This window comes from Populus nigra, chromosome 12 (assembly GCF_951802175.1).
Source record: "Populus nigra chromosome 12, ddPopNigr1.1, whole genome shotgun sequence".
NCBI lineage: Eukaryota > Viridiplantae > Streptophyta > Magnoliopsida > Malpighiales > Salicaceae > Populus > Populus nigra.
The window spans coordinates 13,694,447-13,718,142 of NC_084863.1; the positions used below are offsets into that span (position 1 = coordinate 13,694,447).

Sequence of the window (23,696 nt, forward strand, 5' to 3'; positions counted from 1 at the left end):
GAATTGGGATGACGGATTCCAAAAATGAATCTGAATTCTCATGACAACTGAAGATTGTGCTCATGGGATGAATTTATGGATGTTCCCAGAGCAGGGTATCCATCACCCACATCGTATGCTCTAAAAGTTTGGCATTGAAAAAAAAAGAAAAAAGACTGCACTGAAGATGTTAGCTTTCCCTGAAACCAATTACAGTCCTTTACGTTACTTTTGACCTTACCATACACCATCAATTCAAGTCTATGGTATCTTAAGAGGGGCTCAAAGGAAAACTAACAATGCTGATCACACTGCATATTTCTAAGTTAATTCAATCATCATTCTTTATGAAACCATCCAAGTACTTGAGATACAGGCACATCAGCACAAAATTAAGCCACTCTTTTCAACAGAGAAAATTAAGCCACTCTCTTAGGATGCTGAAGTAGGCTTAACCTTCTCCCGCAAGTACTGCAGCATGTGTTCACGTTTCCAATTGTCAATTCTGCAAGTAAAATAACAGTGGAAATTCTCAGTACAGAAACCAATAGAACCTCATTATTTTTCTTGAAATGCAAAAACAAAAGATGGATTCCTAAAATGAGAGCTGGTAATTGCTTTGGAGGAGCTAAACATGGCTCAAGCACTTTCCAGACCGAATGAATGTCAAAACAAAGTTATGCAGGAAAAGCTCACCTAATGGTTTCCTTATGCTGACCCTCATCATCCAGCATGATCAACTTCGGTGGAGAGTTGAAAAGATATTGGACTTTAAAGGTGGGAAATTGATCCTTCTCTTCTTCGATGAAACCAACAATTTCAGGATAGAAAACCAATTTTCTCATGCAAACCTCTAGTATTGCACCAGAGTAGGTGATCTGCAGCAATTTACATCTTTCAGTTCAAATAAAAACAAGAAACTAAGTGATTCTCTTGGATATTGTGTATAAAATATTCATGTACAAAGTGTACATGCACACACAAAAAGTAGATACTGAACTTCTTTAGTAATTCAACGACAATGTCCTTTAAAATTGCATGTCCACTAAAAAATTACATGTCCACTAAAATTGCATCTTTCAGTAGACTTGGAAATCTGTTCTTTATTCATTTAAGGATACATTGACCACATTTTATCCATAGTCCATACCAATCATGGGCCTTTCCAGGTTGAATTAAGAAATGAAACAATAGTCCAAGCATGAAATTAGGAAAAAGTGTCGGAAGGAAATTCAAAACATGAATTTGAGCTTCAAATATATTTTTATCCTCGATATAATTCGTACCTTACTAATGGAATCATCAGAATCCTCTGTGCAACACTTCAGACAGTCAGACACCAACTCTGCACCCAAAACTTTAGCGTTAGACTACTTGTAGCTGCAAGGCAGTATTAAAGACCTTTTACATTATTATGCCCTTAAGCAAAGTGGAGTCCAATAAATAAGTATTAAACCTCAGATCTAGTCACTATATCCACCTAAAAGTAAAGTCAAGTACCCATCATTGAATTCCATCAACTTAGTTACAGCCTCCGAGTACAGAGTGTCCCTAGCAGCTAGTGTGGTGTTATGGGCGGGGGAAGAAATTGACTGTGCATGGGAAATGGTTTAAATGACGTGTTCCTGTCTTAAGGACTTTGCCTTCAACTCCTTTTGGCTCAAGCATACCGCATTACATAAAAATCTTTCCATCAGTCCCTGATTTCTTATTAAAAAATAAGGCTGTGTTAATAATTCTCCTCGCTTGTGTCATGGCATGGGCATGCTACTACACACAATACTTCATCCTGTCTTATCTTAGAACTCAACAAGTTCAATAACTTCAGTTCACACACTTTTATTATCAGGAAAGAAAATGGTAATGTCAACATCTTTCTTAAAGAAACAACAGAGAGGATAAGCTAGCACAACTTTTTTGCTGGACAAACACCCAATACAACATATTTCCATAGAAGAACCTAGTCATCCAGAACAAGTTGGACTGTTTACATCCTGCGCTCAAGATGACTGATACTACATCACTCCTACATTAGTTAAACAGCCAATCCACTCACACCAAAAACAACACCAACAAGAAGAATCCTTCAACCATTGACATGTCTTCATCACACAAATATCTATGCCTCCCCACTTAATTAGCCAAATTCTCACAGCTGCAGTTCAACAATGACTAATCCATTATATCAACATCACAGAAAACTGAAATGAGCAACACCATCCATATAAGGCAATCTCCTCCCAACAAAAAGTGCCAGTTCTTTTTCAGTGAGCTGATTAACATGGGGTTAGTCTCAAATTCTCTGCACTTTCAAGTTAAATCAAAATATCTACTTGAGAATCCAACACCATCTCAATGTTACAACACTAATTAAATAGAAACAAGTAGAAACTAACTCAAATAGCAACCATTAATTCCATTCCATAAAACAATCAAGATCCCACCTTTAAACCTAAAAGGACCTCATAATATTCGAAACCCAGAAACCAATCAACCAAATAACCATAAACAGAACACCAAAACAACCCAAAAAGAATTAACATAACCACACTAAGAACTACAATTCCGAAAAGACACAAACTTCATGAACAAAAAGGCTAAAATATAGAGAAATATCAAAAGGGTCTTTAGAACTCACCTTGGTTTTTAACATACTCAGAAAAAGTATGGCAATCAGAGCAAAGTGCAAGCCCTGAAAAACCAAGATCCTCACATTCTCCTGAACTTAATGGCTCTTTGGATTTCACAATTGGTAAAATAAAAGTAACTAACAGCAATAGTATAAAATATTTATACACATCCATGCTTAATATCTCTGTCTTCACCATGAATTTTTTGTGAAATTTCAATATTTTTATATGATCAAAGAATGTTTAGAGTTGAATCTTGACATGGGTAGCTAATGGTGCTTTTGTTATGGAAAATTTGAGGAGTTGACGGTCATACGAGTCGTTGCGGTAAGAGTGACGACACGACGGTCATGGTAGCGGGTAATTTCTTTTTGAGGATAAACTTGGCTTCTTTTTTTTTTAATATTTAAATTTCATATATAATATTTATTTTAAGGGTTAAATTTATTTTTTAAAAAATCCATCCTAGATGGGTTTTATATATATATATATATATATAAAAACAAACATATAAAGGTTATTGCTCTTTGATTGTATGTAGATGTAAAGACATTACATTCTAGATTGTGACAATGTAATAATGATTATATCATTTGAAGAATTTTGACTGCCCCAAGGATAGTTTTGTCTTTCAAAAACACCAATTGATCATTGTCAAGGGTTATTTTAATCTTTTTAATTTTTTTAAAATAATATAATTACCTATTTGCCCCCAAGCTAGAAAAAGAATTGTTAAGCAAGGGTGTGTATGCCTTTATAATTTTTGCAAGATTATGAAAGGACCTTTCTGCTTTTACATTTGGGAAAAAATAAGGAAATGATCTAGGGGTAATTTTGGCTTTTCATGTTGGTTTTGTTTTTTAATGAATGCTAGAAATAAAAGGGGTACTTTGGACCTTTTACTTTGATTAATTAATTTTTAAATCAAAGAACAATCAGCGCATGAGATGCGTGTGTGACCTTATGACAACGCTTGCAGTGTATCCTTATGGCCAAATATGTTGTTTTTCCGTGTCACCAAAAGCATCACCTTGCCCTTTTCCTCATGATGCTGCATGTGGTGGTGGTCGATAGATGGTATTTCACCGATGGTCGTTTTTTTTTTCCTTCTTGCTTCTCTCTCTCTCCCAGCACAAGTTCACACATGCCCTCTTTTCTTTTAATTTTTCAGTTTTAGTCCTTAGGTTTTTTATTGCTGATTTTAGTCCTTGACCTTTTTGGAAAAAAAAATTGATGTTTTTAATTTCATCATTGAATTACACTTTGTCATGAATTATTGTTTTCGATTTGGTTCTTATTATTTTAATTTCTAATTTTTTCCTTGACTCTTTTTTAAAAGTTTAATATTTTCAATTTCATCATTAAATTAAAGTTTATGTTATTTTATTTTTTTAATTTAGTCCTCATTCTTTTGATTTATTTTTTCTTTTGTTAAAGTTTTGTTTCTTTTTAATTTAACACTCTAATGTTAATTTTTATTTTGATTCTTAGACTTTTGATGCCCTCATTCTTTTAATTATAATTTTTTGTGTTATGGGTTTTTTTTCGGGTTTCATCATTTGAAATTTGATTTATTGAGGATTAAATTTCATGGTTTTTCTATTTGTTGTGCTTTCGATCTAATCATGAGTTTTAAGAGTTGGTACGGTTAGAGATTCCTTTTTTTTTCCTCATTTGCTTTTACAGTTTTATCATTTTGCACTATTTGTTTTTTTCAAAAAAGATTGATTTTGTGGCCATCTTCAAAAAAATATTCTATCGGTTTATCCTGATATATTTTTTTAAATGTTTTGTTTTGTATTTAAATTTTGCACACTTTTTTTTTATTTTATGCTGATGAGCTTTATTTTATAAAAAATAATTATTTTAAAATAATATTTCTGATATGTTCAGCCTTGCATATTTTTTTTTCTTTTATTTTATTCACTCAATTTCATATGTGCTTCTATTTCTATTATCTTTTATTGATTTTAATAAAAAATTTGGTTGGCACAAATAGATAAATATCTTATTTTACGAGATTAAATATCTTGATTTACATCTATCTCTCATATTTTCCAGTTTCTCTTATATTTGTTGTTAATAACTTTTATTTTTTGTTTATTTACATTGATAATTATCGATTTATTTTATTAGATGCTTTGATAAACTTTTCAATTTAAACTTTGAATTTGTTATATTAAAAAACATATCGAAATAGCATTTCTAACCATGTTTTTTTTAAGTTACAGCCCGTAGCAAAGCGTTGATCAAATATCTAGTATAAATACAATTCTTCTCATAATTTCATGATTAAAAATAATTTCACAATCTGAATGTCTATTTAAAAGTGCCGTGGAGGATTTGTTTCTTCATTTCCTTTTTATGCATTAATGTAAAACATTGGTTAGTTTTTAAATCTTCATTTCCTTTTTATGCATTAATGTAAAACATTGGTTAGTTTTTAAAGCTGTCACTTGACCTTGCATTAATGCTAGAAAAAGCTTGTGTTATTACTTTTAGTGATTTGGTTATTTACCTAGTAGGATTAAGAATCAATGATTACTTTATTAGTTAGATATTAGGCTCATGCCTGCACTTTGCTATGGCCAAATCAAAAGTTAATTATTGTGCCTAGTGTATTATTAATCTTTTCTGCATGTGATGAAAAGTAAAAAATATGAATTGAGAGCTTGATATGTATGTCAGATAAAATTAATCGACTATCATATGTGTTAATAAATGTAAAAAAGAATATGTGCAACTTATTCGACTAACAGGTGAAGACACAGTTTTGAAACCCAACTCGGTGGTCGACCCGGTTTAATGACCGGGTCACGGGTCAGATGGGTTGACCCGTGTTAACCCGGGTCAACCCAAAAAAAAAATATTAATCACATGAGGGGCCGGTTAAGGAGGAGGAGCCATGTGGGCTCCATTACCAAATTAATCTAATGAGGTAAGATTTTTCTTCCACTCGGATTTGAAATATTTTTTATTTGAGTTCAAGGCACAGAGCCCTAGACAATGAAGAGTAGTTGAGAACTTCTCCTACAATCCAGAAGCTAGAAGTCTGCTCTCTCTCCTACATTTCAAAAGCTAGAAATCTGCTCTCTTCATATTCGAGCATTTCACTTTCTTTTTCTTTTTATTTGTTGAGATGTTACCCTCTTGTCAAAATTATTAATCACAAATGGGTTCAAAGTTTGCCACAATGGGGAAAGAATCAGTTGATGAGGATTTTTAAGCTGGTGCAACGGCATTTGGTTGCCACAGTGGGGGTGGGTACTTCTGATAATGATGGGAATGGGAATGATGAAGAGAAAGGGAACACGAAGATTTCAGATGAGGATTTGGAGAGGCTATTTGTTGAGTACTTGTAAAAAATACGGTTGCCTCCAAAGATTAGATCTTACAAACTGTTGTTGTCTTTCTCTGTCAGGAAGGTAGCTGGGTCTCAGCCGGGTTTATCCGGGTCGACTGGGTTCTGGGTCGACCGGGTTTCGTCGAGTCAACTTCTAGGCAGGTTTTTACTTAGACTCGGACCGGTCCCAAGCCCAGGTCGACCCACCGGGCCGGTCCGGGTTTCAAAACTATGGGTGAAGAGGTGAACTAGTTAACTCGTTCAAATGGTGATCTGGCTTAAAAAAACTTTTCACTTCACCGTTGTTTTAGCCTCCACGTAACTTATAAGGCTTAGATATGAAACAATGGATTGCCTAAGGATTAAATAGTAAGAAAATAAATTTAGAGAGTAAAATGAAAAAACAACGACATATTGTATTGACCTGAGTTAATGTTTAGAAAGTAAAATGAAAAGACGATGACATATTGTATTGACATGGGTTAATTTGCGATATTTATTTCCAGAGTAATAGACACGAGCATAATGAGCTAATTTGATTGGACAATCTATCTCTTTCTTTTTCTTTCCATTATTTTTCTCACTGGTTGGGCCTTAAATGAGTCTTAATCGGTCTCGAGTTTGATGAGATCTGGGAATAAATTGAAGTATTATAAAAGATTCAGGGATATAATTTTTAAAAAAAATATAATATTATGTTAATCATAGTCAACTTGGGTTAACCTGCAAAACCCACGACTTAGGTCTCGAACACGACCATAATAAGGTAACCTGGTTAGGCAATGTCTCTTTCTTTTCTTGTCCCCTATTTTCTCTCTGGATAGGCCTTAACACAACCTTAATTAGCCTCGAGTAAGATGGAGTTTGAGACTAAATTGAAGAGTTATCAAAGAATTAGGGACTTGACTTTAAAATGTTTTTCACACTGCTGTCATTTTAACCTATATGTTAAGGGTGTTTATGAATATGACTGAGTTGGATTTGGGCCCATAATTACTTTCAACCCAATTTCTAATATTTTACAAAGTAAACCTAACCCCATTTAGTTTTTTTTTTTTTTTGCCCCGAGCGAGTTGGATATATCAGGCCAATCTAAATTTTTTATGGATATTACAAATATCTAAAATTTGAGCTTATATTGCTAATTTTTATAAGGTGAAATTAATTAGAACTAATACTTGAGCTTAATAAATTAGCCCAAAACATGTCATAAGCTGTAAGAAGCAATTTAGACTTAATAAATCACTTGAATCAATTAACTACAGTAGAAAAATCAATTGCAAAAAAAAACATATAACAACAAATTAAGTTATGAATAACAAAAAACTCAGTCACAACTAAACATAATAGGAACTTAAATTAAATTGTTGCAACTTCATATTTTTTATGGGAGCATTAGCCAATGCTAGCTATTTGAAAGCAACAAGAAGTAACAATAAAATAGCAACAACAACACAACACACTCTATAATATGAACTCGAAAACTAATTGTTTGACAATTACTCACCATTTCAATAATGACTCATTACTCTTAAACCTCCATGGCTAAACTAGCAAACTTTAAAAGAAGATAAATATAATAAAATAGCTTAGTTAATTGTAACTTCGCAAGTTAATCTAAAATATTTATGATATAAATAAAAGCTACATAGTCTAATAATAGTCTAAAACATATTATAATTGGTCTAAAACATATTATATTGTTAAAATTTTTAACTTGTAATGAGAATCTAAAATAATTTTTATAAATAAAATATAATTTATATCCTCAAACTTTTCCTAATATCAAACTTGTACCATATTGGTTGTCATTCCACCTATTAGTAAATCTTCACTTTTAAACAACTTAGAAATCTGTATTTTCGTATAATAATAAGTTCATGAAAAAAGAATTGTATGCAACATACAAAGACCCGAAAAATTTCAAAGTTACCCCATAAAATGATTTTAAAAACTTTATAAGGATTATTGCATTTTCCCAATCTAGTTTACTAGTGGCCTTATGTGTTTCTCCTTACCCTTTAAATTTACCTATAAAAAGAATATTAATTACCTAGGTTCATCCTCCTCTAATCTATTAAACACTTTCTCCAATATTGTTGTTGTATCTAAAATCAAATAAGTGGAATTCCAACTAGAGTTAGGATATTAAAAAAAAAACAATCTGACTTTTGACCTTTAATTTGTCCATACATTTCTTAAAAGACATAAGCCTAGCATAATAAGATCTTACAAACTTAACAACATTTCTAATTTTAATAATTGACTAATCCACTTCTTTTAACCTATCACTCACAACAAGATTGATATTGTGAATACAATATTTCATATGAATAAATTCATTATCAAGAACCGTGAACTTCCAATCCGTAGTCCTTTTTTTAAAATAAGTAATGACACTGTCATGAGAACTTACATTATCTATTGTAATTGTCAAAATTCTATCAATTCCCCAATTAGTGAAACAACTCTCCGATGTTTTCCCAATGATCTCACCCTTGTGATTAGAAACTTGAAAAGAGGTTAAAAATCCTTCTATGCAAGTTCTGATCACTATATACCTAATTAGTTCTGACACACATGTAATTAATGTTTTGGACAAAAGTCTAACTATCACCGGTAAGACACACCCTTATTCTTAATGGCTTGTTTTTTTTTTTTCCAGCCTAAAGGTTCAGGTAGTCCCTTGCGATAGTGATTCACAAGGAGATACAAAATCTAGGTTGCGTTATAAAATTTCTAAACCTTCTATAATTCTAAAAGAAAACTCATCACAAATAATCATCCTACCAAATGCCTTTCTAAAAGATTCTTAACTAAAATCAACAGCCTTGAGAGTATCTTAACTTCCATTTTTTCAAGCCAATATAATTTGTTTTTTTCCCCATCAAACTTAAACCTACCAAGAAACTGTTTACATAAGTTATTTAAGTATGTCTAAAAATTATTAGTGTTATGAGTCTTTAAAGCATATGCATAATCTTGTTGACAATACTTACATATAGTTGTGCTTAATGAGAAGTTAAAACCCTCTATTATATCAAAGTGATTTTAAATTTCAAATATAATTCTAGAGGGCACATCCATTTTCTTGTTACCTTTATTGCAAATAGCATTTATAGGAGTAGTTGAAAAAGGTTTGGTCTCTGCTAGAGCACAATATCATTTGTTGGAGGAGCACTTGATGGATCAATATTGATATCTTGAATAGAAGGTCTTGTATTCTTTATTTAAAATAATAAAATTCAATCAATTTTAGTTTAATTCTTATACAAACAAAACCAACATATGATTTTCCACAAATCACAAAGTAAGTAATATATAACAAAATAAAACAAACCAGCATAATGATCTTTCATATTATTCAACAACTAAGAGCCAACAATGATGGAGTCTTGACTAGGCATAGCCACAAAAGGCAATATATCTCTTTCTTTTGTCATTCCTTATTTTCTCCTTGGTTGGGCCTTAACACGACCTTAATCAGCCTCAGTTAAAATGAAATTTAGGATTGAATTGAAGAGTTATCAAAAGATTAGGGACCTAGGTCCAAATTTTTTCACATTGTTGTTATTTTAACCTCTATATAACTCTATCAGGCTTAAACGTGTGATAATAGATTGTCCAAGGATTAAATCATAAAGATAAAAAAAAATATTTCAAATATAGGACAAATTCAAATGCAATAAAAGATTTTATCAATAAAAACAATTATCTTGACGAGCAACACACGTGCAGCCTTCTTCGAGCTTCAATGGTGGTTTTCTTTAGTGCCACCTGAATTGTCTCATCAATGTCTTCACTTAAGGCATCATGTGTCAAAGTTGAAGTCCCGACGTGGCTTTAACAACATTTTATTTCCTTCTTTTTTTCCCACTCTCTTCCCTTAATTTTCATGTCAAACTAAAGAAAAAAAACATAATTGTTGTCCGCAATGTTGTGTGCGTGCACATTGTGGATTCCTTTAGAAAAAAATATCATTGGTTTTAGTTTATACTACGCCATGGGCCAAATCAATTTGTTTTTTAATATAACAAAGTTAGGTGCTGCTAACATGTTTTCTAGTAGAAAAAAAAACAATGTAGGGGTTAACTCGATGTGACCCACCCGACTTGGCAAGTCTAAAGGTGACTTGGAAGATAAGAAAATGACAAAAAAAATAGACGCTTGCAAAATCAAACACCAATAAAATGATGGAATGTTTATTTGAGATTGTGATAACTTCATAGAAAAAATAAAACAAATCATGAAGATCAATTTAAAATAAATCAAATGTTGAAAGATAAAATTGAAAAATAAAACTAAAAAAACAAAGGATAAAATTAAAAAACAAAACTAAAGTACCTGCAAAAAGCTCACGCAAACAAGTCTGGGTAGCACAGCTTGCATTGGCATTTAAAAAAAAGCCAAGTTTGCATGCTTAGGCTTTGATTAAAAAAAATTTAAAGGGTTAACACCATGTTGTCCCCTTTATTTTTTTAGGTGATGCATCGCTTGTTGTGCCTAAATTTTAGCGACCATTTGGTTATCAAAAAATCAAAGTAGGGGTGTTCTACACCTAAATACTCATTTTCAAATATTATTTTATCCAAAAACACACAAAAAAATCTAATAGATCTAAATAAACCTATTTTTACATTCAAACAACCAAAAAATGATCCAGAAATAAAAAATCAACCTTAAGTCTAAAAACTTCTTTTGGTGGTCAGATATACTCTTTTAGACAATTTGAAAGTGAAAGAATACCAAAGTGAAACTATTTTTGATCAAATGAAATTCATTGACATCAAAATTAACTATTTTTGTAGTTAAAATTGATGTTAGTCGATATTTTTTGTCTTTACCATCAAAATCTGATGACCTTTTCTCTTCCATCTTAAACCAAAGACTGAAAAATAAAAGAAATGAAGTTTTTTATCAAAATAAATTTTGAAAAAAATTGATGGGACTAAAATTGGGTGAGTTGCAAATTAAAAGAACAAAAGTCAACTTTTCAAGTCAATTTCAAAACGAACTATCTAATTTATTCATGTTTTTCACTATGATTTCCTAAAGCGACCTTCCTTTTAATTTACTACTTTCTTTTTAATTTTGATTTTTCTCTTGGTTAACAAATAAGAAACAATTAGTCTTCATTGGCCACATAAAAATCAAATCACCCAAAAAACCAATTTATGATCAAAATAAACAGTGAAAGAATCAACCGTATTTTGACGATAAGTAAAATCACCACACCTCTTAATTTTTTTTTATTTTTTTTTTGTTGATTGGGGTTTCCAAGGCACTAATCATACCTTATGGCCAGCTAGCACAATAACGATTCTTATCAATACTCAACGCATATCATGATTGCATTATTTATTTGAGAAAAGCACAAGGCACATTGCAATAAGTTTCAATTACTTTGCATCATGTGTAACAACTACACTTTATAACATCACGATAATATATATCGAAATTTATTTACGAGACACACACACACATTGAAAGAGAGCCTCGAAAAACAGGAATGGAAGAAGATCAAGGGTTTGAAAAACGATTTTGATGGAGGAAGGTGGAGGATGGCAAACACTGGAGATCCGTAAATCCTTCATCAAGATAAACTTATGGTTGGTTTCATGAAATCACTGACCTTCTTTACATACAAAGACGAAAACAAAATTCGTAAAGAAGCCATCAAAACTGATTGGATCATGCAGAACTAAGAACTTGAGTAAAGAAAAAGATGATTAAGTTGGGATGGAAACACTACAGGAGGATGAAAGAAAACTGTTATTGCAGGTTAATCCTATAATCAACAGCTTGGTCTCAACAAGTCAGCACACAACAGATCATGTCTAACTATTTTTCTTCCTCCATCCACTACTATTTATCTTTTCTTTCGAGAATGAGAATGTGTATGTTATTTTAATTTCTTTATCAATATGTTTTGCTAACATTAAGCACATGTTTAACTATGGTACGAGGAATTTGCGGTTTGATAAAACATTTCATGAACACACCCCTTGTTCTCCAAGGAGACAGGGTGAAGTTACGAAAAGTGCACAGGATAAGAACACCCATGGCCATTGCGAGGACCTCTACATACAAATAATTTAAACAAGATGACATTACAACAAAATTAACCAAAAAATAATGGACTTGAGATACTACTGGGGCTATTAGCTATTATCTTGTGTTATAATTGGAGAGGGCGAGGACTTGTCTGTCGTGTCACCACTGGACATGTGTGATTTAGCACTCGCGCGTGCCATTTCTAACATCAAATCTACTTCTTTCTTGTACTGCAAAGTGAGATCATAATTCATGAGATGGATTTTGAACTTTGGAAAGCTAGTTGAAACGCAAAAATTTAACTGGTACTGTAAAAAGAAAACAGCTCTACAGAAGGGAACTAACCTCATTGATGGCCCCTGACCTAATTTTAGATTGCATCACACACCATTTCTTGAAATGTGCACCTGCAGAAATAGTAAGATTAAAATTTCACCCATTTCCTGAAACAACATTCCGGACTGAAAAGGATGTTCACCATTTTAAACGACACAAAAGAATATCAAAAGAACACAGTAGTTCAGGCACAGACAACAGGTCAGGGTTAGTCGGAGTCGGTCACTAGCCATAGAGAAGCTCTAGCATGTTCTAAAGATCATAGCTTGTTAGAAATTCTTATATCTATGCTTCTACGCCCTTGAACAAATGCAAGAGAGAACAAGTGCTTGTGGTTTCATTATTTCCTCTTTCATGACCAAACAACCAGTACACAAGATTATACCAGGTAAGAGTAAAATAGATTAGAAGAAAAGCAGTCAACAGAAAACAATCTATTTAGACAAATTTGACTATCAGCAGAATTCAAAGTAAGGTAAAATCTGGTCACATATGTCAAGGAGACTAGGGCAACAAGAAACGTACCAGCTTTTATATCCATTGCACATGAGTTTTCACCATTGGTCTCCAGGCTCCAGCGACAGTGAATCTAATGCAGGGCCAGCAGTACAATGTCAACAATAATGTTGGAAACAAGAAAGCAGATAATAACATCTACAGATAAAGTAGAACCTTGTTAAGCTAGAAGTTAAAGTGTGAAACACGCAAGCTCCTATGATGAATGCTATTCTCATTCTCAACAGGCTAAAAAATCAACACCTAGTCAGCTTATTCGGAATAATAATCCAAAACTATTTTAATTTGTAAATTATGTTTCCAATTCTTTATTTTGTCATCCAACTTTTTGTTCAATGGATGAGACCTGAAACATTACACTGTGCAGAGTGTCTCCTAGATGCAAAAGAACAAATAAAACTTCAGAAATATGCTTTACAATCTATGATTGAATCATCAAGGAGTTCATTACTCTCTTTAATTTAACATGGCTATATTTTCTCAAGGTGCCTAAATTGCACATACCTCAAAGTAAGATCCAAAGGGAACATCATGCGGCTGTTGCACAGTTTCAAACACCTAAAAAAGGGCAGATAAATAAATAAATAAAATTAACACAAATGAAAAGAGAGAGAGAGATACAGAGCAATAATTTCCTCCTGCCCATAGGAAGACATTTATGGAAAAAAAATCATGCATACCAAGATGAAAGTAATTAAAAAGGAAAAAAATTATCAAGATGAAACATGCAGCATAATACCATGACATCTGTGGACAAGAGGAAGCTTCCTCCACCCCAGGTTGGAGGAAATTATTGTCCAAAAATAAAAATGGTCATATCACAAGTTATATATTGAGCTTCATTGGACGAGTAAGGTGATCTGAGATCATTTGAAATAACAGGTTTGCTACTAGCATTAAGAAGAAATTTGTAGGGTGAGATATGAGGTCGCACAAGCTTTTTCTTATCTGGTGACAGAACAAAATGCTGCCATTCAGTCACAGCTGTGTCTGGAGGGCACATGGGACTATTGCATAAAGATCTGAATGTTATCTCTCTCACTTGACCATCATATTCATCTGCTGCATGCCACTGTCCCATCTGGAAAGAACACAAACTAGTAAGTGCTGGAAGTAGAGAGTAGTGGATAATTAGAAAACTTTACATTTTTTATCCAATAAAGTATTGCCACCAAGTCAAACCAAACTTGATCCACATTTAACAGCAGAAGTAACGAATTTAGACTTGTATGAGGATCTGTAGACTAATGTGAAAGCCATTCATAATAAAATCAACTATTACCTTGAACTCCAAAATTATATCATGCAAAGAAAAAACAAAGGAAACCTTAAAAAAGAAAACAAACTGGGTAGCTCAATAATAAATGAAACTTAAATGGAGACAGTGCTAATCCATTGCTCTCAAGTAATGCAAGGTCAAACTTAAGGATAGACACAAAGGCCGTCTATAAGATGTTGCACCTTCCAATGCTCCAAGTAATGCAAAGTCAAATTTAAGGAATGATATGAAGGCCATTTATAAGATGTTGCACCCCGTATCTATCAGAATCCAAGCAAACACATATTTACAGATAGAAAGAGCCTATCTGATACTAACCATTTGTCAATATTTTCATAAGCTGATTACATGGACTTTTGCTACTCTAGAGCATAATCCAAAACTTTTTACCACTTAATTCTTAATTCTACAATCATTATTCTAATCATTACTAATGCTGAATGATATGAAGAGTATACTTAAATAAGCAAACATACAGGATGTGTAAACTAACAGCATTTAAGGAACGATCTCAAACTTACAACAAGATTTGAATCCTTTCTAACTGAACGATACTCATTTATAAAAGTTGAGCCATCCTTCAAACATATATTAAAAAACTGCTCAGCAGTGCATGGAAATAAATCCTGCAATAAAGAATAATCAATTATAAAAAAGTAATATTATGATAAACCAAACCCATGAGAAGGTACAGGAATAAGGTGTTCATACATTGTATATACCAACAAGAACCTCTTCTTTGATGAAAGCTTGAAGCTTTCCAGCTTTCTGCTCAACATCTTCAGGAATATTGGCTTGCCTTGTACCACTCCTGATGGAGCTACTATGTGCACGCAGTGCTGATTCTGCCCTCTCCTACATGACAATAATAATATCAAGTGAGACTTTTTTTCTTTATGAATTGCAGATGTTGGTTCATCAAATTTCAGGCAGAGTATAAAATTTGAGCACAGCAACAAACAGCGTTATTCCAGATCAATTATAGGGGAGCAAATTCACTCACTAATGGAAGACTAACTCAAATACTCTTGGCAGCTAAAATATCTTGGTCTCCAAACGGTGAACTACTAAAGGATTCACTGAAGAAAGCATTTGGATGTTGCCCATATACAATGCAAAGGAAATCATTTCCAGATTCTGAGTACTTATAGAAAGCCTTTCCAGGGAAAAGCCATTGAATACAGTGTTCCAAGGGCTCACCGGGTACATACAATGATGGCATATGGATCGTCAACCACAAAACAGAACTTTACACGAGAACAAGGGAGGAAAAAAAACAGATGATTTCATGATTTCACATTCATTTTCAAATCAACCGTCAATCTAAATAATGACATCTTCGAGTTAATGAAGCTCTGATTGCATGGCTATTATCAATCAAGACTTGAGTTTTGTGTGTTTCTCTATGGCATTTAATTGGAAAATGTGCCCATGCGTGTGTGCTTACACTGATGTGCGTATAAATAACAGCAAAGGAACTGGAAAATTCATCCCTAGTATACACAACAAAGTATAGAAGAGACAATTTCTGAAGCTTGTTTCTAGGCCAAAAATTAGAAAAAGAAACAAAGAGACTGTAGTACATAACCCATGGGCACAGCAAATAAAAGGTTTACTATCAGAGGAACTATTACTGTTTCAAAGAATGGCTAAAAGACTAGTGTCTTTAGCAGAATCTCAAGAATTTCAAAAAATTGTTCCCATTTTGTTCTGCATAATACATCATGCCAACTTAAAAAAATAAAAATAAATAAAAATTCAATTGACATATATAATAACAAAAGATGACAAGAGAAACGATTCAAGGATAGACCTTTTTCTCTGCTTCTAGCATTGTGCGGTAGTTCTTTGCTGCACGCTGCAGCCCTCTTAATGCATGATTCCTGTTCCAAAAGGATGCAAATTTATACCTGACTCTACCTGAAAATGGCAAAGAAGGATAAAATGAAGTAATATAAACATAACTAAACAACTGAATTCATGCTAAATATAGAATTTGCCTCAGATGATGGGTGCTTCTAATTAGCAATCCAACAGAGTAAAAGCACATTTGATTTGTTTAAACGTGACATAGAAATCTGAAAATTACCCTGTTATGGAAGAGAGAACTAGAGATATTGGCTTATATAAATGAAGGAGTGTTGCCAAAGCGAAGTACATTTTCCATCGTGGAAAAGATGCTACATAACATAGTAGAAAGTTGAATGTGCTAAGGAATAAAAAGAAAACCCAAGTAACAGCTTATATGTGCATCTTCTGACACATCTACAGTGCTAATTCTCAAGCATCACATCACATCACATACACACATGCATGCATTAGCTGTGGGATACATCAACTACTTGGAACTAGCTGTGCAAGGCATTGCCTGGGGTCAATGAGCCCACCTTGTTTAGGATAAGCTCTATCCTGGCGGACCATAGGAGTTGGACATCACAACTTGTGTTAACCTTGCGGGTTTTAAGCCTATCTCGTACTATGAGCAAGCCGGTACTATGAAAAACCCAAAAATTGTAAAATAAGCAGCACCTAAACCCTTAAGTAGGCAAACTGTATTAAGAAGCACAATTTTGACCAGACAGTGTTCAACCAGGGGCAAGAAATTCTTAACTTGTGGCAGGGACAACCTTACTGTTTGAATCAAAATCAAGCAGGCCAGTCAAAATAATAAATATATTTTGAAAGATGAAGGAATATGGTAAAAAATCGATGGTTAATGTGAACCTCAAATGCAATCAAGTTTCTAACTAGGTGAGGCCCTTTCTCATAAGCTTCAAGCAACACATATATACTGCATTGATCCAATAATATGATACATTACAAATACACAAGCTGAAAAAAGAAACACAAAAGATTAGGGCAGATTTCAGAATGAAATGACAACCGGAAGAACTTGGATGTTTGGTATTGTTGCTGTTTTCTTTTATCTATTTTTGTTTTCAAAATTATGGCATAAGATTTTTTTAAAAAAAAATGAAGATAAAAAATACTCAATAGAAACTAAACTAATAACTGGAGACATCAAATAAAGAATTTAAAAACTTAGTATGGCATGTGAGAATTGATTGTGAAACCAATTTCAAAAATAGAAATGAAAAACAGAAACAGAAAATAGAAAACAGCAGCAGTACCAAATGGCCATTTTTTTCCCTGACATCAACACGAGAACTTAATACCAGGCAATTTAGGCAACAAAACTTCAAAAAGATGACCCAATGTCAAGATTTCACAAAGAAAAGAAATGTCAAAAATTTTATAAACATAGGTCAATTAAAATATTGAGACCTCTTGGGCAATGGAAAATGATAGGAAATGCTGAAACCTTATAATGCACGCCATAGATAATTTCATCTCCAAGTTAAAGAAAAGGATAAATATATAAAAGCTTTTGAAGCTATCAGAGTTATGAATTTTATCACTAACCATCAGGACTTCCTAGAGGGGGAACACCGTGTCCACCAGCACCCATCCGTAGAATAATTGTTACAGCAGGATTAATAAATGCATGTTGACTCCTACGAATCTGTAAAAACCAAAAAAAAATTGGTTGAACGTACGTGTTTCATGTGGTAAACAATAGGGCCAGTATCATCAAAAGAAACACACGAAAGGCATACCTCATCTATATCCCCAAATGGTATTACCACCTGTGACATAAAAATAAATGAATAGGGTACAAAAGAAGACTGTAAGAATAAGTCATTGACTCTGAATACACCTATGCTGAATTAAAACCTAAACGCTTGTAACAAGATAAATAACTTGAATTTTCATGTCAATTGAACTAAAGAATTCTTAGCATAAACTTTTTATAAGAGGAAAAACTTTATAACCAAAAAAAAAAGAAAAAAAAACGACCAGAGAACTTTTTAGAAGTTATGACAAGCAGATTATATCAAAATTTTAGAAACAGCAACATGAAGTTATACATGCAAATCTCCCTTGCGTTTTCTACCTACAAAGGTTGAACACAAAGCATATTACTAGAAAAAATCCCATTACTTGGGAGAAAGAGAAACTTGTAAATAGGCCATGTGGAGCATACTACATTCTTCTCCCCTAATATTGAGGTATGACACAACCAAAGACAAGAATATGTCATGCATTATTCCTCCGCCGAAACACAAAGGAGCTATCTCTGCCTTCACCAACACCCCTAAACAGGTTAAATCCGGGCCCGAGATGGGGGGGATGGCGGGTGGTGTTTAAATAATCTATCAGTGAAGACCTAGTACAATTTATTTGAACAGTGTTAGAAAAATCAATAAAATGGTTATAATGAGAAAGATGAGCTAACCTTCATTTGCTTAGAAAACACATTAGAATGGAAGCATATGTTCCATGCAGAGACATACATGCGGCCATGATATAAGAATGACCTTTCAAGTGCACATGAATAACTATGCTCAACAACCTGAAAACATAGTACATTTGTTAAGTTAGCCAGTAACAGGATATGCAACAAAGAAACTAAAACACTAGGACTTGTTCATAAATTCTTGAGTTCAATAGATAGACAGGTAGAGCAAGGGATGATTTTTGTGTAAGCTACCTCATCTGGAAGGAGGCTAAATATTGTTTGCAAAGGCCCAGGCTTTTGGTGAACCACCGTAGGTCCTTGTTTATCTGAAGATATCCTCCTTCGAGGATTAGCTCCAGCATATCCATTTACAGCCCTACCAGTTATAAACTTTAAATTAATTCAAGATAATTAACAATTCCACCAACATTTAGAGGTAAGACTAACTGGGTGCTTGGCAGTGTCGTAGCGGTTGTTTTTCAAATAACTTTTTGTGCCGAAATACATGCCAATGATTTTTTTTTATTTTTAAAAAATCATTTTTGACATCAGCACATCAAAACGTACAAACCATATTAAATTTTAGCAAAAAAAAAATTTCAAAATTTTTTGGGAACGCGGTTTGCACTGCGTTCCCAAACATGTTCTAATTCTCGTTACTTGATATGGCAAACGGTTCGAAGTGAATTAATCTGCACTGGTCAAATGAGTTTCATTCTTTGGAGAGTAAAAGGTGAGTAGTCCAAAATCCATAAAGTAAGATAACATGAAAACCAAATTATCAACTCCAAAAAATAGATTTTACTGATAGGCACAGTGACATGGAGCAGCACAAGTTAAGCTAATTAGAAAATTGGCAATTTTTCATTAAAAAAATTATTATCCAGGTATCTTAATTAAAACATTGTAAGAAATCAAAATTAAAAGTCCAGTAGACAATTAACTTAAACTTAGCAATAACAGCACTGTAACAAGTTATTGTATCAAATACAGTTCATACTGAGAGTAAATACTTGGGTTGGCTTTGTCTCAGAGGCATTTTTTATTAGGATTAGTTGGATACAATAGCTCAAATTGTTATCGCTAGAGTTCTTAGTTTATTTCAATATGAATGATACCAATAAGAGCTTCCGCAGTTTTGTTCAGGTGACTTGAGTGCCTTTATTTTATATCTTGATAGCTTACTTTCTCTTCCTTTTCATGCATTCTATTTCTATCTTCCTTTTTTTGCATGCAAATCCATGGATCCATAATTCTCTAATCCCTCAATACCATAATTACTTCTAAGACAAACATGACATTTTGATTGCAAGAAACATGTTTGGAACCACTATACAATTAATCACTAAGTGCAAATAATTAAGAGATAACCTAAGAGAAGAGAAAAGAGACTCAAAGCCAGATAAATGCAAAAGGAAAAACCCAAAATTGGGATTCCCACTCCTTAAATAAAATTGTGTAATTCTAGCTTGATGTTAATGAGGTAGTGGTAGAAGGCAATAAACCATACCTGGCGGAATTTGCAGGCACCTTTATTGTTTTAATATGGAGACAAACCTGAGAGGCAGTAGAAAATTTTATTCATCTTTACAGGAAAGAATAAACAAATTGAAGAGGTCAAAACAATGAGAAACAGCAATAGAAACAAGAATGGGAAATAAGAAAGTTACCTGTCCTGATGGGCTATCTAATGTGTACCATTCAGCACCAGTTTGACCTTCACTTTCAACTGGAACAGTTACGGAACCAAGAACCGCACTTTTCCAAATTATATCCCAGTCATATATTGTCACATTAATCTGGCAAGACGTTAAAAAAGACATTAGATTGAAGACAAAAAAGTAAAATAAAAAAATCTAACCAGAAAAAAAAATTCTCATTTGACCTTCAAATAACAACTTTGGACAGAAAGTTGAAGGATTCTCACAACTTCCACTGAAACTAAGTTGAAAGTAAACAAATAAAATAGGTAGGCAAATTCAAGGATACAATCACCTAGTAAAGCAAGTGATGTAACTTTCCCAATTAAATGATTATTAACCAGACAATATTTTATAGGCAGTTTAAGAGGAGACTAACACAGATAAACACAAGAAGAATTGCCAACATTGATCACAGTAAAGTGCATAGAAGAAGGGAAGATCAGGAATAAAGAAACTGCAAAACTTGAGACGTCAATCAATGCTTCTAAAGGTACAAAAATGTACTTTTGGAGAATGATTTGCCATGTATGCAAGGTGATCTATAAAATAAAATTCTTAACACCTCACCCAGTTATTGATTTATATCAGCCAGTCTACAATTACCTGAACAGGGAGCTCATCAACAGAAAAATTGAACTCTTCTCCCCACATTGGATTTCTTGAACCAGGGACCATTGAGCTGTGTAGCAAAAAAGTAAAGATAAACAAATGGAACAGAACATAGTCAGAGTCATAAATCTAAATGAACAACTTGTATGAAGAAGATAAGATCCTATGATCAAGCATTCAAAACACTTAGAGAGATGCACCATATGTATACAAGGTTAAACCGCATAAAATAAAGCTGGAATGGCCAAGTGATTAGCAAACAATATGGTGAGTCAGTCACAAGCATATAGTTGATGAAGTACATGTTCATGTTAGGAAGTTAATAACTATAACAACACAAATGCCCAATATTATTTTTATTTCATTTTTGATATCTACATGTGCCAAAAAATTTCTGACGTGACTATTAGATTACTGCTGCCATGAAAATCCAGCATGGCCATCCCAAGCACCATATTGGTATTCAGTCCCAAATGGACAATTCTAAATTTGGATATATGTTTTAGAATCCATGACAAGTTAATAAAATTCAAAGTTGAAAACAGATCAAATAACCTGAAACGTTTTTCAGAACCACAAGTGATGATTGCATAAGGATCTGAAGTGCCATTTAAGTTTGCACCAATGAGATTCTTAGCTGCCAACAATTCCAACTGAAATAGAAAATACACAATAAACAATATCATTCTCACAGCCAATAAAAATGACTATGAGGACATACTAAATGGAGTCGACTATGCCGATCTTCATCCATGATACTTGTGTAACAGAATCAAACCTTTCGTTGGATCCAAAGATACCTTGATTATATATGCTGAATTGGCTTGAGAATCTCCTTTCAACTGTCCCATCTACAAAATAAGTGCAGAACTGCATGTCAAAGAAGTGGAAAATTACTCCATGAAACAAGCAGCACACAAGATTGCAACACCACTAAAGTTTAATATTTGATCAACAGGGAGTGCATGCTCAAGAGCTTCAGCTATAACCCATTTTAATTTTTAAGTTTATAGAAAACCCCCTCAACCAAGCAACATGAACGCATTCAAACAAGTGGAAGGTAAAATTTTGATCTGATCTTCCAAGTACAGAAAGCTCTAGAATTCCAGATTTTCATTTCATTTGTCCTACCATAATCCTCAGCAACAAAAGAACAGCTAAAAATCCGAGCAGACAACAAGCAAGGAATATCAAACATTAAGTAAAATCTATCCCATAGAATACATAAAATTGCAAGAAATCTGAATAAGGACGTGAACTCTCTATATGAACTTTTTTTCCTTACCATAAACTTTTTTTCTCTCTCTATCCCATAGGTTCAGTGATAACACATCGATCATTTTTAAGAGCCAGAGATTTTATTTTGGTTTACTGGACCTAAGTACATATAATTAATGTGATTCTAGAGAGAAAAAACAAAATAGTTCCTTGCCTCCTCACATTTTATGATGGTCCCTACATGTATTCCCCCGCTCCAAACTATTCCACTACTACCATTGGGTTGTTTTTAGAATCAAAAGACCAAAAGGATTGATCACACTAAAAGCTAATGAACTAGAGAATACTTTATCAAAGGTAATTACTTTAAACAAGAAGCATTCAAAGCACCTACTGCAACTTATACTACTTTTGGAACTTATCATCATTTCAGTCCCTAAAGCGAGACAGGAATCAAATTACTACTTCACCACCAACAAAAGATAAAGAACACACTTTTTCACATGATCAATGGCATTACCCCCACAAAATTCATGAGAAAAACTCTTCAGGACGTTCAAACAATCCACTTCGAGAACACTAATTATCTAAAACCATAAAATAAATCATATAAAAAAAAGAAAGAATCAAACTTTACATAAAAATAACTCAAAAAATCAGCAATTGCCTAGAAAAACAAAAAAAAAAAAAACAAATCACGTAAGAATCTTAAAAATTAAAACTTCACATAAAATTCAATTCAGAACAGCAAACTAAAATCAGAGAAATTTATCTCAGGAGACGCAAAAAATATCATCAAGTAAAAAAGAGAGTCAAACTTGATAAAAATGAATTCTAAAAAATCCAAAACAAAAGGAAACCAAAAACTAACCTTATCTTTATCATCAATGCCATCTCCAGAATTCTCCAAAACCACCGCCCGATCACCACCACCACCATCTCCGCCGCCACCTCCACTCCACGAGAAAAAACAAAACGACAAGATCACAAACATCGCAGCCGCCACCGTCACCTTGATCTCCCACCATGATGGCACCAAAAAATCCAGCGCTGCCGTTTCAATCATCCTCCCTCAGTTTCACACCTCTCTCTCTCTCTCAATTCTCGCCAATAACTAAACCAATCAATGATAAATTAGGGTTTTAATTAATAATGATAGAGAGAGAGAGCGTGAGCGTGTTGATTTTGAAGAGTAAATGAGAATGACCATTTCTAGAGAGAGAAAGGGCTATTTTTCTCTTTTCTTTTCCTTTTTTTAATTTTTTTTAGAGAGAGAAACTCATGTCACAGTCTATAAAGTAGACCGTTGTTGGGGGTTGAATTTTTTAGATCAATAGCGACGGAGAAGATAGAGTTCGATAAAGATTGAAAAGTCTTGTTTGGTATTTCGTTGCAATTGTATTTAAAAAAAAAATAAATGTTTTTTAGTTTTAAATTAATTTTATTATATATCTTTAAATAAATTTTAATAAAGTTAAAAATAAATTTTAAAAAATAAAAAATATATATTTTTATATATTTTTAATTCAAAAACAAATCGAAAAGTAATTTTTATCACATTTCCAAATAGATTCTAAAAATCTGTTTATTTTTTTATTTTAAAAACATTTTTTAAAATTATTTTTTTATTATTGTTTTGTAATCCTGATATTAAAAATAATTTTTTTAAAATAAAAAATATTATTTTAATATAATTCCGAATTAAAATTTTATCAATTAGGTTTTCAAA

General features: G+C 32.9%; 2 protein-coding genes across 4 annotated transcripts; both read right to left on the reverse strand.

Moving 5' to 3' along the window:
• Positions 1–156: 156 nt before the first annotated feature.
• LOC133669291 (uncharacterized) lies at positions 157–2,953 on the reverse strand. Its single transcript, XM_062089371.1, has 4 exons — positions 2,618–2,953; positions 1,266–1,324; positions 676–857; positions 157–484 (listed from the first exon to the last, which is right to left on the reverse strand). Exons 1-4 carry the CDS (start codon positions 2,805–2,807, stop codon positions 412–414), a joined length of 504 nt encoding a protein of 167 aa, XP_061945355.1. The 5' UTR covers positions 2,808–2,953; the 3' UTR covers positions 157–411.
• An 8,899-nt stretch (positions 2,954–11,852) lies between these two features.
• On the reverse strand, positions 11,853–23,287 carry LOC133669053 (BAG-associated GRAM protein 1). Of its 3 annotated transcripts, none has more exons than XM_062089061.1 (18): positions 22,839–23,287; positions 21,550–21,600; positions 21,305–21,402; positions 20,744–20,819; positions 20,108–20,236; positions 19,948–19,994; positions 18,690–18,813; positions 18,435–18,551; positions 17,755–17,784; positions 17,561–17,660; positions 15,951–16,057; positions 14,849–14,992; positions 14,659–14,763; positions 13,793–13,939; positions 13,363–13,416; positions 12,868–12,931; positions 12,352–12,413; positions 11,853–12,236 (listed from the first exon to the last, which is right to left on the reverse strand). In XM_062089061.1, the coding sequence occupies exons 1-18, from the start codon at positions 23,031–23,033 to the stop codon at positions 12,114–12,116; spliced, it is 1,773 nt and encodes a 590-aa protein (XP_061945045.1). In that variant the 5' UTR covers positions 23,034–23,287; the 3' UTR covers positions 11,853–12,113. The 3 variants fall into 3 exon arrangements, with proteins under 3 accessions (XP_061945045.1, XP_061945046.1, XP_061945047.1); XM_062089062.1 differs by having other exon boundaries at positions 21,550–21,619; positions 22,839–22,974; XM_062089063.1 differs by lacking the exon at positions 22,839–23,287 and having other exon boundaries at positions 21,528–21,584.
• Positions 23,288–23,696: the final 409 nt, after the last annotated feature.

Coding starts and splice junctions, on each gene's coding strand:
- LOC133669291 (XM_062089371.1), bottom strand. CDS start 2,807: ATGGTGAAGACAGAGATATTAAGCATGGATGTGTATAAATATTTTATA. Junction 1,325..2,617: donor TGAGTATGTTAAAAACCAAG/GTGAGTTCTAAA, acceptor TTTTGGGTGCAG/AGTTGGTGTCTGACTGTCTG. Junction 485..675: donor CAGCATAAGGAAACCATTAG/GTGAGCTTTTCC, acceptor TTTTACTTGCAG/AATTGACAATTGGAAACGTG.
- LOC133669053 (XM_062089061.1), bottom strand. CDS start 23,033: ATGATTGAAACGGCAGCGCTGGATTTTTTGGTGCCATCATGGTGGGAG. Junction 21,403..21,549: donor ATTCAGCATATATAATCAAG/GTATCTTTGGAT, acceptor TTTCTATTTCAG/TTGGAATTGTTGGCAGCTAA. Junction 12,932..13,362: donor CCTTTGGATCTTACTTTGAG/GTATGTGCAATT, acceptor GCCCTGCATTAG/ATTCACTGTCGCTGGAGCCT.